General features: G+C 44.4%; 1 protein-coding gene across 1 annotated transcript in view; it reads left to right on the plus strand.

Annotated features, from left to right (window-relative positions):
• Positions 1 to 13,739, plus strand: part of hipk2 (homeodomain interacting protein kinase 2) — a 66,723-nt gene that overhangs the window by 34,503 nt on the left and 18,481 nt on the right. The window contains 3 exon segments of the mRNA XM_003447065.5: positions 11,542 to 11,665; positions 12,227 to 12,346; positions 13,648 to 13,734. Of these exon segments, the coding sequence (XP_003447113.3) occupies positions 11,542 to 11,665; positions 12,227 to 12,346; positions 13,648 to 13,734 (331 nt within the window).

The following is a 13,739-nucleotide window of genomic DNA, read 5'->3' on the forward strand; positions in this document are numbered from 1 at the left end:
GGGGGAAGCGGTGTTATTGGCTGTGCTGGGAGGGTGTCTGGGAGGTCAGAGCTGTGTTCATTTCACACTGTGTCCATTTGGACTAATTCCAGCAGCACCTTCGCAGTGCTCGCTGAGAGAGCAGGGAAAGAAAGTTGGTAGGGAGAAGGACAAGAAAGAAAAGACCACTTCTTTCTTTCTTTGTGTGTCAAACAATTTGTAAATACATCATGTTAAACACTAGTTTAAAATTCACATAGAGTCCAGCACTCACCTCCAGTGCTGCTCCTCCACAGTTCACTCTTGTATTGTTGCCTCCAACTCTACAACAAAAGGAAATGTTCGGAGCCAGAATGCCTTTGTTGTGCATGTGTGTGTGTGCTAACTGAGAGGGGACCGTCTTCCCTCTAGGCAAGGTAAGGTAAGACAGGAAAACACCTGGTTAGGAAAGGCAATCATCAGTTATATAGGTGTCACGGGACGGGCATATTTGGGTGGAATGTTTCAGAAGGGGGAAAAAAGCCGTCTGTGTCTTGTCGTGCGTCATGAAAAAGACATTAAAGCAACAATTTTCAGTGTGAGGTGGTTTGAAACTTTATTGTTTGACTTGTAAATGTGGACTTTCCCCTAGTCTGTATCAGTATAAGTCGCTTTCTCTGATGAAAAGATAATATAAGCAAATGATGTTTAAGGGTAATTTGCTTGTTTACTTAGTCACTTGCTCAGCTTCTTTATAATATAAACTTCCTTGTGTAAATCATGTCTGTGTTTGGCTGTCGCACAGATTATTATGAAAGAAATAATCAACTAATGTTATTATCTAGTTGTTTATTGTCATTTATCAACAAAATTGTGATTTCTAATAGTTCCAGCTGCTCAATTTTGAGGATTTGCTACCTTGATAATGAAACTGATCACTCAAGTTATCATTAGTAATTGTCACGTCTGTTAATGCCAACTGTAAAGCCACAACACTGATTTCTCGGATAACTCATTTCTGTCGTTTTCCTTCTTAATCAGACACATGAGCATATCTAAGATATTCATGGTCTGCTTAGGCGGGGGACACAGCGATGAGATAGCCGGGACAGATAGCGCAGTCCGAGTTTCATCCAGATTACTGAAGATGGAATGAAATCTGTCTGCTGTCTTTTTGAGTGAGGCCATGGCAGCAGAAATAATGTCATTTTGTCCCTAATAATTGAATCTTCAAGTATAGCTACATGAAAAGGATAACGCTGTATTGATTTTTGCCGTGCAGCAATTGTTTTCCTTCGATAGACAATGTATGGCATATTAAATGCTGAGCATGCCTTCATTGTTTGTCATAGTCCTATAGGGGTGGGAGAAAATTAACACTCTCTTTATGGCAGAGGGAAGGAAAAACAATCCAGGAGTATTGTCATTGAAAGGTGATTAACTGTGACTATACTTACAAATGACTGCAGGGCGCTGCTGCTTGGCCAAATTAATTACCTGTCATTGTGACTGATTGTTTTGAAGACAGCTCTTCGTATTGTTGCCGGCTGTATCGAAAGAGTTCGCGCTGCATTTTCACCAGACTGTAAGAACACAAATACAAAAACCGGTGATCAAAGGCAAAATTACAGTAAATGGTTTGTTCCTATTTACTTTGACTCTTTTTTTTTTGGTGAGAAAAGAAAATCTATTTGTTACTTCTTAGAGGAGCGTTGCTTAGATTGAATGAACATCAGAGACTTTTTTGGACTATCGTTTTAATGCAGTGCACAGCGACGTGCAACGTGCCACAAAATTTGATGACAGTGTGCCAAAGCTTCAGAGAGAGAAAGCATCTTCACTTACACAACTTCCGAGGCTGATCTTCGCACAAGAAACTGTATCTCTCATTGTCAAGTATGCAAAAGCACTAAAATATCCGTCTCCTTCCATTTGTCCTAGTGAGGAGGCTGATTTGTGATGAGGCTACAAGGGAACAGCCTATTTGTCCAAATTCCTCCGTAAAGCCTTAATAATCCTGCTGTTGTTTCTCTATGTGATGACATTTCTAATTCTTGTCAGGGAAGAATGCAGCGTGACAAACTGTGTTAAGAGTGTGTGAAGACACAGCAGGCAGGCAGTACGCTGGGGCACATAGAGGGACATGAGTCCTGCAATCACAGGAGGGATGGCTCGTGATCGACAAAGGCTTCACCTTTCCCACTGGATGCTCTAGAGGACAATCATGCGTGTTTAGGGATGTGTGAATATTCCTGCATGATTATGTGATTGCTGTCATGCATGTGTGATGTTAATTGTTGCAGAAAGGCTCAGGGGGGTCAGTCTTTGTATTGGATTAAGGCCTGACCACATCTGGGTGACAATCTGGATCAGCCGCTGTCAGTCTGTTCCATCCACTCTCTAATTAACCATAAGCCCGCTGCACTCTAGGGACCCTACTGAAACACACATGCACCACAGAGTAGCACTCCACAGAAAGATAGCGAGGGATGCAGTGGAGCAGACAGATCGAAGGAGTGCTGTAAGCCAGGGGAAGATTATCCAGGAGGATCTCCTTGTGTTAAATTTTAGAGAGAGATGGGGAGCTGCTCTATTCTATAGAACGTGCGTGAGGTTTAGTTACAGCTCTCTGCAGCCCCGTAGCTCGTGGTGAGGCAGTGCAGCCTTGGGCACCGAGAATTCATGTCACATACAGCAAAATTTGATTAGGCAGGAGATGGTATTACTGCCTGACCTGGTAGGAGGAAGGAAGAGGGTAGTCAAACAAGGGACGGCAATAGAGAGAGGGAGGGGTGAAGGATTGAAAAGAGGTCTGGGTGGAGGTAGAGAAAGGGAGCACATGTACTGTAGCGTACATGCCCCAACCCCGCACAAGCCAGGGTGGGGGTAAGGCAGAGGGGGATTTTTCAGTCTGCCTTGCAAATTTCTCCCCATGCTCTCTTTCACTTGCCCCAGAAATAAGGACCCAGTCAAGCAGAGCAATGTGTATGATTGAAACTGCGTACGTGCATGTGTGTTCGCCTCTGTGTTTGTGTGTGGCAGGTAGACATATGTCATTACGATGGGTGCACGGCACCCCTGTGGCTCCTAGCTATATGTTCCCAGGCACCACATTTCAAATGGATTTTGGGCGTCTGTTGTTTTATCACATATCCAGTATGCACGGCTCCACTAGCCAGCCACATTGACTCTGCCCTCTCTTTCTCTCTCCCTATCTCTTAATCTCTGTCTTAGTTACCCTAAATCAACAGAATGGGACATATTGATGCAAAGCCTTACAGTTTCTTGCTCTAAACCGTATTGGATGAAGGCAACTGATGGAAAAAAAATGGCAATAACGCAGACAAGAGAAAATAGACAAACCGCAAGTGAAAGAGGGAGACAGTCAGTCAGTCAAGCAAGCAGATGAGACTGTGTTTGCCTTGGCCAGTTTACATAACTGTCTTGCTGTGTGTTTCAACTGAAAGGCTCCAGCGCAATATTATTATATGATATACGGTATATTTTCCGTTTTCGCCTGGGCTCTGGGCTGTCCTGTTGTGGCTTGCACTCTGCTGGATGAATTCTCCGACTTTTCTTCTGATTGTATGCCAGCGTCAGATGGAGCTGAGAAAGAGGTTTAATTCTAGCTCCCTGAATCTCCTGTACACTCCAATTTGCTGAAGTGATCAAGCTTGGGTTTAAGCATCTCTCTGCCATGAGCAGACGCAATCTCATCTGCCTGACTCACCCCATGCACCCGTCTGCACAGTGTGTGTCGCTGCCCGTTCTGCTGCTTTCCTGTCTGTTGTTGTGAATGTTTCACCCACAGTGACAAATGTGCCAGCTGTTTAAACTTGTTGACTGAGTGACTGCGGTACGGTCTGTCTGCTTTTCTGCATTCTGTTCGGTTTTGTCCCCTCATAGTAAGCTTTTTCCTCTGGGTTTGATAATGGTGACTAACAGAGTATGAGGGTCAGCGGTGGCATTTTAATACTTCCCAAGAATCGTGTCTCACTCATTTTTAAGTTATTGTTCGGAGAATCAAACTAAATTTATATTTACATGGAAACTCGAGCTCGTCAGAGCAGAGCTGATGCCTCCAGGTTGGGTCAGTGTCAGACCAGTGGCTACTAGACTGGCCTAATAATGTCGGACTGTCATTGCGCTACTCTAATAGGCACAGAGGACTTGAGGCTCCCTTTTGGCATCCCCTAAATCTTCTCTCCAGGCTGTCTGTACAGACAGCACCACTGTATGACAGATACCCATCATTTACTGATGGCAAATTTTTCCCGGCACTCCTTCCTTTGACGAGACAGGCAGAGGGACAGAGTATGTGTGCATATGTAGGTGTGTGGGTGGGTGCTGATCGAGAGGGCATCCATCTTCCATTGTTGTGCCCACCCCGCCCGATCCATCTTTCATTCCTTCATCTCTTTTCTGTCATTTATCCCCCTCCCTCTGTCTCCATCCTTGCTGAAGGAGGTCTGTCCCTTTGACCCCTGTATCAGGCAGTGAGGGGTGGAGTATAGAGGGTACTGCCGAGAGCCCCTGAGAGCACAATCATTGCAGGTGAATATGAGATGTATTACTGATAGGAGCAGCTGTGTGCTGGAGAATAATAATAACCACAGGAAAGAGGTAATTACCAACTGAGAACGATGAAGCAGCGCATAGATGTTGAACTGAACAACAGAGCTGCGCTGTAGCTGCAGTCATTGTGTTTTGTTTTTGCACATGTTGGGCTTTCTAATAAAAAGCGAGACAAGAAAGAGAAAGGGCAGGTGAAAAATGGGACTACACCGCCTTTCCTAATAGGAGGAGTCGCCATAGCAGCAAATGTATTACGAGGACACTAAAATATGTTTGCTGTTCTGTTATTTAACACTAGATCTGATATGTTATCTAATACTGCTGTGAATACAATGATTTGATAACAAGCCTGTATGTAATAACAAAGGGTCATGCAACGTGACAGAATGTGGCATATCCTGTGTGCTAATATTGACTGTGCCATGCTGCGACAATGTGCCATGTGTGCCACAGTGACAGGGGTGGCTCTCTGCCCACTGAATATTTCACTATATAAAATGCCTCAAACAGGAGGGAGGAGCTATATGTGAAATGGTGAGACTTGGTAAAGGATAAATGTATAATGTGTAAATGCTATGCTAACTCTGTGTTACAGTTTCGAGGCTGCTGATTGTGTTGAATCAGCACACGTGCAGCTATCACGCATAGTTTATATTGGCCCGCTTTGATGCATTTGGAGCGCTGTAATCACAGTTTCTGTAGAAGCTGAGTTGTTGTTAATATGTTTCTGAACGTTTGCCTTTTTCTTTCTGCATTATCATCACAGTGCCATGCTTTTGAGCTACTGCTTCTTTTGATGTCGATCCCTCGCTTTGCATGAACATCCTCTCTCCTACTTTCCTTCTATACGCTTTCATTTGCCTTGTTGCAGTGTATTGCTGGACTCACAGGAAATGCTAATATTTTAGCACATAAAACAGTGACAGCCTTGTCAGCGCTTTTGCTGTGCCTTTTTCTGGGAGTTGGGGAAAGAAAAAAGAGCGAGAGAGAGCCCTGTTTTCAAGACCTTGAACACCAGGAATGTCGCCCCTGCTTAGAGAGCAAGACAACGTCTCTCAAGGACTCTGTAAAAAAAGAAAAAGTTTGCCTTGTCCAGATATCCCCCTCCCGTTTCTGCCTCTCAACCACCTGGAACGCACAAGCTCTAAATTTAAATGCGATCTGCAGTCCCTGCCTGCATAAAAGCAAATTTACACAATCTTTGCATCCCACGATTGGCTTGTGCACTGTACAGCAATTCCTAATGTAATGGGAGCAGGCGTAGCGGTTTGTGAGGTGTAGTGTACTGTATATGTGTGTGCGTGTGAGTTGGAGCCACAGGTGCACAGCAGGGGGTGTAACTCCGCACATTGATTTCACAGCCAGCGACCACCATGCAATATATCTAGGAAAGTGTTTCTCTATGGTGCACCTTCAAAGAGGCTGTGGAGGAACCTTTGAGGGCATGAATATGTAGATGAATACCCAGGGGAAGGAAGGGAGTCATTCGCAGCACCAACCCGAGCCTTTTACATTAAGCAAGGGCAAAGCGTGGGACGGGGGGAAAGGAAGAGGCAAAGAGAAGGGAGGAAAAGGGAAGAATTGAAGGGGATAAAGTGGAGAAAAGTCAATGGCAGGCTTTTTTCTCATGAAGTGCTTTTTCCTGTTAGCACTGGGCAGCTATCTCTGTCCCCTACCATCACTATTTCATAACTGTGCTTTCAACCAGCATACGATTATACTGGCTATGTTTGCTACTATACTTATTTACTTTGATGATGCCTTCTGCTCTTTACCTATTACCGCCTGGCTATTCAAGAGAATGTGATTACATAAGAGCCGATGACGAAGTCTTTGAGATGTAAAGGAAAAGATCAAACCCATTACCAAAGACTGGCTGACTTTTGTGTTTGTGTGTGTCTGTGTGTGTTCTACATTTGTGCCTATGTAAATGCTGTCTGGTTGCGGGGATCCATCAGTCTCCCTTGTGGAGCCAAGCTAAGGGAAGGTCAGCCTGATGGATACATCCTGACATCCACACACCCTGTGATGTCAACTGTGTGCGTGTATCTGTGTGAGCGTATCTGTGTGTGTGTGTGTGTGTGTGGGCTGGCAGGCCAGCCAAGCGCAGGCACTGTTCAGCAGAGCAGAGGGCGGACAGGCGAGTGGGGAGGGGAGCACTTCCCTGGCCTCGGCGCCCTAGTTTGAGGGTTTTAATGCAATGTCTGTGTCTATGTGTGTTTGTTTCGGGGCTGAGGGGGGAGGGGGCTACTGGCAGTGGCGCGGTAGGGATGGTAAGTAAGGGGGGTGTGAGGTGAGGTGTAGGGATTGGGTGGGTTGGCACAGGGCTGGGTGAAAGGGCTGAGGTGAAGGGGGTGGGCTGGGGTGGCAGAAGAAAGGCGCCATTCATGAGTCGTGCCATCTCTGGCTCCTAACGGGGCTGAGGCTCATCAATGACCAGGCCAGCTGGGAGGATGTCAGTATGCACACTCTCTCTCTCTCCCACCCTCCTTCTTTCTTTTGTCAAGGCCCAGTGCTGTCAGAGACTCTAGCCAGAACACTGAGGCCTCTCATGCAGTTGGGTCCCCATTGAAATCCACCGAGAGCCTCTAGCTAACCGGTGTTTTGTACACCGTCTACACTGTATTTGACATGTATGGCCTGGTGCACTCTGGTGGAAGAAGCTCGCCGGCATCCCCAAAGAGGCACTGCGTGTTGTAGCCTGACCAGCTGGAGATGAGCTGGGTGAGGTGGAGTGTAACGTCGAAAAAACTGCTAATGCCAATTGAATGTAGCAGGCTTTAGAAGGTTAGCACCACAACTGAGGTGTTTGGATGCACCAGATAAAGATATAGATATATAGATATACAGATAAATAATGTACAGTAGTTTTATTCACACTACAGATGGCAACATAGAATTCTTTTGGCTTCATCATCAGGTTTACATTTTGTTCCAATGACTTAAATATAACCTGTATAGATGACAGGAGAGGGGAGAGTTAATGAGTTTTCATTTGATATTTATGACCAAATACCAGGAAAACTGCAGTTCTTATTAGTCTCAGCTGCTGGCCTTGTGTGTGTTTTGTGCTTATCAGCAAAAGTCAGCATGCTAATGTAGTTGGCCAAGATGGTGCACATGATACATTAAACCAAGTAAAAAACAGCATCTTAGTATACTGTCAGTAACAGCACTTTACCGGACCACAAACTCGGAAATCTGATAACTCGGCTCTCAGTTTATAGTATGTCTGAGTTTTTATCTCACAAGGGAACAATGACACACAAAACAGTAGATCTAAAAAGGATTACAGCTGTATATATATATTTTTTAAGGACTGTAATTAAGTCTTGAAACTTTTCAATATTTTGATAACCAACGATTCAGAAACCAAGACTGCGACCACAAACCACCTGGCTGCTCGTGCCCTGTTTTACCTACAGCAGAGATGAAGAAGCCATCCTGTTTAGCATGAAAAACTGAAATGATCCTGTACGCATGAATTGTCATATCTTGTGTACTTAAGAAAGGGGGACAGGAAAGAAGCGAGGCTTGCGAGCTGTGCATATGTGTGTGCTGTTTATCACTGCCAGGGAAAGGCCTGCATCAGCAGCAGCTGTGGGGCGCTTTGCATGCAATGGCAGACATGCATTGGAAGGGGGAGATTTGCATTTGTGGTTTCATATCATGAGCAACGATGTTACTCCCTCTCACTCTTCCTTCCTCCCCTGCGCTGTCTTTCTTTGTTTCTCTGCGTTTCGCTGATCTGGAGGAGCTTTCTGTGAGAAGCACAGGGGCATTGAGAACAGCCTAAGTAGAGCAGTGGAGCAAAGCGGAGAAGGTTCAAGCTGAAATGGATCCAATTCTTTCAGTCATACATAGAAGTAAAAAAAAGCTTCATGTGTACACAAAACAGCAATCACTTGTTGAAGCTAATATGGCATTAAAATCAGCGACAGACACTCTGTTGAGCTAAAATCACTAAAAGTTGTAAAAGAAAACAAAGGGTGAAGCTGAAGGTCCTGTGGTCTGCATCTGTCCAGTAGAGTCACAGTGATTTAGGGGACCATCAGATGGTAAATGGTAAATGGCCTGCATTTGTATAGCGCTTTACACTACATTCAGTCAATTCACCCATTCACGCACACATTCACACACTGGCAATGGCAAGCTACGCTGTAGCCACAGCTGCCCTGGGGCGCACTGACAGAGGCGAGGCTGCCGGACACTGGCGCCACCGGGCCCTCTGACCACCACCAGTAGGCAAACATGGGGTTAGTATCTTACCCAAGGATATTTGGCATGCAGCCAGGAGGCAGCCTGGAATCGAACCACCGACCTTCTGATTAGTGGCTGACCTGCTCTGCCACCTGAGCTACAGCCACCCCAGCCACAGATGAAAGGCTTTCCTGTGTCTTTCATCTTCACATGCATTTTAAAGGGGAGAATTTCCTCAAAAGCAGCCTTTGTTGTGTGAGTAACCTCCCCTCTTTTTGAAGCTTGTAATGGCTCATATTTTTGGTCACTCAAATTTAAATTACTTTTACTTTTTCTTGTGGAAAAATCATATTCATGCAAATCAGGTGGTATATGTTTGGGGGTTTTGTGTAGGAATATGTGAATCCTATTTAGATGACAAATGCACCACAGAACTGCCTGTTTGTTGGTTTCATTATGCTGTGAAAAAAAATGCATAGGTAATATTAATGTCACAGCGCTGCCTGCTTCTATTATCGACATCTGCGCTGACAGCATGATGAGCTCAGAGCTGATGATGCTGGGATGTAAACAGAGTGGAATTCTTGACAAACATCTGTTTTTTGTTCCGTGTTTGTCAAACAGTTTTGCGATGATATAGTTTTTAGGTCATTTGACTTGAAAACTCAAAACTGACCCAGACTTGACACTTTGCTGTAAAGCAGGATGTGCTTTTGATTTCCTTGCAAAGTTTGCACAAGTTCATTTTTTTGCTGGGGCGAAAGGGGACGCAGAAAGGTCAATTCTAACATTTTTGGGGTATCCTTGTCACCCTTTCTAGCGGTGTATGCTTTTACATATATGTCAGCAGTTGTTAGTCCCCCTCCCCTGTCTTGAGTGAAACTCCAGTCATTCTAATAGGCTGTTGGAGGAGGGTCGTGCTGACCCTGGTCCGCGTGTCCATCTCTTCACTTTTAAGCAGTCCTTGCTGTTCCTTCTGATATCACCTCCTAACAGACTCCTTTATGCCTCTCTGGCAGCCTTTTTGACAGATCTCTCAGCTCATTGTGTGCGGTGTTGTCTTTGTATTGGTGTGTAATGCTGCCCTAAGACACTGTTGCTAGAGTGTTGTCTTGGTGTCTGTTCCACTGCTGCCCTTAAGACCCCAATAACCACTTTCTGTGACAGGAGTTCTTCACTGAGCAAAGCACTGCCTCCCCATTTGCTTTATTTTTGCCTTTGCCTCTATGGAACTCTGTCTTCCTCTTGCTCCTATTTTCTGCAGTATCTCATTGTCTGTCCCTGTGGTGCCTTCTGCCTCTATACATTAGCCATATCTGAGTGTACAATGAATCGCCTGTGCCCTCTTTTCATTTCACCCCTCATCAGCGAGCAATGAATAGGGAGCAGGGGGGCTACAGTTGGAAATTTGCTTTTAAGTATGCGAGGTATGCGCATTCATTCTCTTCCAAACCCCCTGGCTGCCCTCAGACCACTCACCCATTGGCCCCCTACCGTTCTATGAAGTCCTATAACGTACCCTGTGCTGTTTTCTGCATTCTCTGTTTCCCCGGTTTGTTCACTTCCAGCGGGCCCAAGGCCAGACCCCCTCATTTCACTCTCTGTGACCAAAAATCTGGGAGGGCGGGCTAGTTACCATGGTCACAGCAATCATCAGTATGGATTTGAAACTTTCCAGGATCCGCCTCTAGCTCCTGTGAACTGTGTCTCATGCTGTTAATGTGCTGTTAATGAATGAATTTCAATTTTCCTATTTCAGCTTAAATTTGTTATTCGGAGCTAAGTGGTTACATCTTACCAATAGATAACATGTTAGACCAAAGACACCCCCCCCATCCATCCCCCAACCTGCATGGTGATGACAGCCAGAGAACCTCTTGAAAGTGCTTTGGATTGTTAGCGAGCAGAAACACTGTGTTCTTGGTTATTTTAAGCCCCATCAGAGACGTGAGCTCACAAGAAGTGTATTAGTCTTTCTGACAGGACATAAAACGTGTTGAATGAAATTTGGGAATTGTTTGGGACTGCAGTGGTGCTCAAATACCTAAAACAATATTTCTTCCTTTTTATCAAATCATAGCTATTTATCTCCTTTAGAATTCCAACTTTTTTGTCTGTGTTTTCCTACAAACAGGAAAAGCCTCTTTGGAAATTAATTACTGGCATTTTTAACTTTACTGTAACTTATTGTTCATGGCCGCCCATCCATCCATCTGTTTTTCATCTAATTGCTGATGCTATAGTTGCCTAATTCTCACTTTGGATTGTGAAACTTCAAAAAAATTTATACTCTACTGCTCCTCAGTGTCTGAGTAGCAGCCATGGCGTTCAGTGAGTGGCGCTCGTGCACGGTTATCAATCAATTTGGTGTCTGCAAGGTGCTACTTTAGAGGAGCCTAAATAAGAGATATGAAAAACGGGACACCCTGCTGACTTTAGAAAAATAAATCTCAAGGCTGCGCTGAGAGATCAATGTTAAGACAACAAAAGATCCTGCAGACACTGCAGAATTACTGAACTGAACGTCTTGGTGTGGAACTGTAGGTTGCACGCATAAATCTGGACTTGGTTTTGGTTTCGGAAAACGACCTTCAAGTTGTTACCTCATGTTCCCTCCAACATAGGCAATGTTGATTATTTAATCTTGTAATCTGTGTATATTACAGTCTGCTGCTCTCAGTGAGCTCAGATGAAATGTAAAGAGAAAGATCCTCACAAGCTTCTTCTTTTACACATGATTTTAAAATTTGGTTTAAGCGAAGTAACAACCTAACCTCTAACTGGGCGATATGTTTTCTCTGTCCACAGAGCTCCAGAGATCATCTTGGGTCTGCCTTTCTGTGAGGCCATAGACATGTGGTCCCTGGGCTGTGTGATAGCTGAGCTCTTCCTGGGATGGCCCCTCTACCCCGGAGCCTCAGAGTACGATCAGGTAACGTATGATTTGAACAGCTGATGATTGTGCGTTGGGTGCTTATACACCCATAGATTAATATGCTGTTATTTCTGCATGTGCATGAATGAGAATTGTGCGTGTGTGTGTGTGCTCTCTCTTCATGAATGTGGACTGAATGTGCTTGGGAAGGTGGGACGCTTCTCCCTGAAATCCCCCTGACAGCGCTTGATGATTCTTGCGCAGCCTCCCTGTTTATCTGAACAGATGCCACAGAGCCACTTGTCCAATTAGTGCAGCCCCTGTGCTCCAAAGCAAGACATTGTCGCGTTCCTCTCTCGCTGGGGAAACCTTGAACAAGTTGTGCTCCATCTCCATCTCCAACAAGCTCTTCTGATTTCTCACAAAACCAAAAACTTACTCCACCTCATTTACAAGTCTCAAATCAGTCTTGGACTCTTAAGCTGAGGTCATGTTTGGCTGCCATGTATACTTCTATTGGAGTAGTTAATGTCAGCCTCGATTTTCAAACTGCCAAAAGAACATCTATCCTTATGTGAAACTCTAAAATGTGCTTTTTTGTCCTCCTCTGTTTTGCAGATCAGGTACATCTCACAGACACAAGGTCTGCCTGCAGAGTACCTGTTGAGTGCAGGGACAAAGACCACAAGGTTCTTCAATAGAGATCCAGACTCCACCTATCCTCTCTGGAGACTAAAGGTACATTTACACACACACTGATAGAAAGGTTTACTAGTACAAGCTGTAGTTATTATTCCAGAAACTCTGGTTACACCACGAGCCCTGTAGTTAGCTATAAACACAGTGAGAGGGTAATAAGAGCAAAATAGATCTGCGTGAGAGGATTTGGCAAATAAAAAGCCAGTCTGATGAATGTAGCTTGGAGGGTTTCTGCTCTAAACAGCTCTCATTGTCCTTTAATGTAGGCCAATCAATAAAGAGCTCCACTCTTTACTTTTTTTACCCTCATTAACTTAATTTAAACTATGTGCCACACACATAGAGTTCTTTACTGTACTGACCTGCAAATGCTGACACATCTCTGCAGGGTTTGTTGACATTTTTACTCTGCCTTTTCCTGTACCTCAGATTCAAAGAGTTGAATGCATGTGTTATTATTAAAAAAAAGAATCCCGGTAGCTTACAGCAGAGATTCACAACAACTGTTCACTAGGACTGGCCATCTAATGAACATACATAGTGAGTTAGTGTGCATGTTGCCAGGTCAGACTGCTGCCCGTGGGGGTTTTAGCAGTTGTCAGGTAAAAGTTTTTCAAGTTTTTGCAGCATGTAGGAATGTAAGAAGTCTTCTCGGAAAAGCTGTTATGATCTATGGGCTTACAAGGCTTGTTAAAAAAAAACAAACCATCATTGTCAGTTTAAAGAAGTGTGTTTTAAGTTCATAACAATAAGAGCTGACAGGAGCATTGTAGGGAAGATACAAACATGGAGTAGAAACTCGCACTCGACATGACATCACAGCTTTAGCTCCTCGTGATTTTCTGGTGTCTTTGGTATGTGGAAAAAAGGCTTCTTTTTTCTCCGCCATGAGGAGCGACTGCACATCTTTAATTTGACCATGGCATGTTTTTCCATGTAGCAGCAGCTGCACTGCTTAGCTGACTGTAATTTTTAAAAAACACTGTGTGTTTAGTGGCGAGGTTTCAAACCTTTTAAACAAAAAGAGCACATGTTGTTTGCTTGTCTGCACATTTTCATGAAGTCAGGTGTTTGTATGTACACGTCGGTACACATGTACACCAGTGGAATATACACTGCCTCGGTGTTTGTGTCATATATTGTATACACACTCATCGCTATCTTATTTCTCGGCTGTTAGATGAGTATTTGTGTGCTACCCCAGGGTTACTCAGAGGGTAAGCCGAGCCCTGCCACACATCAACAACAAGAGACTATAATGAGCCAAATGTAAATAGTGTGTTTCCAGAGGGGAAGTGTGATGGGATTTGAGAAGAACATCTGCTTCTTGTCTCCTGCAGACTCCAGAGGACCATGAGGGTGAAACAGGGATCAAGTCCAAGGAGGCTCGCAAGTACATCTTCAATTGTTTGGATGATATGGCGCAGGTATG

Source organism: Oreochromis niloticus, linkage group LG7, assembly GCF_001858045.2.
Source record: "Oreochromis niloticus isolate F11D_XX linkage group LG7, O_niloticus_UMD_NMBU, whole genome shotgun sequence".
NCBI classification, from domain to species: Eukaryota; Metazoa; Chordata; class Actinopteri; order Cichliformes; family Cichlidae; genus Oreochromis; species Oreochromis niloticus.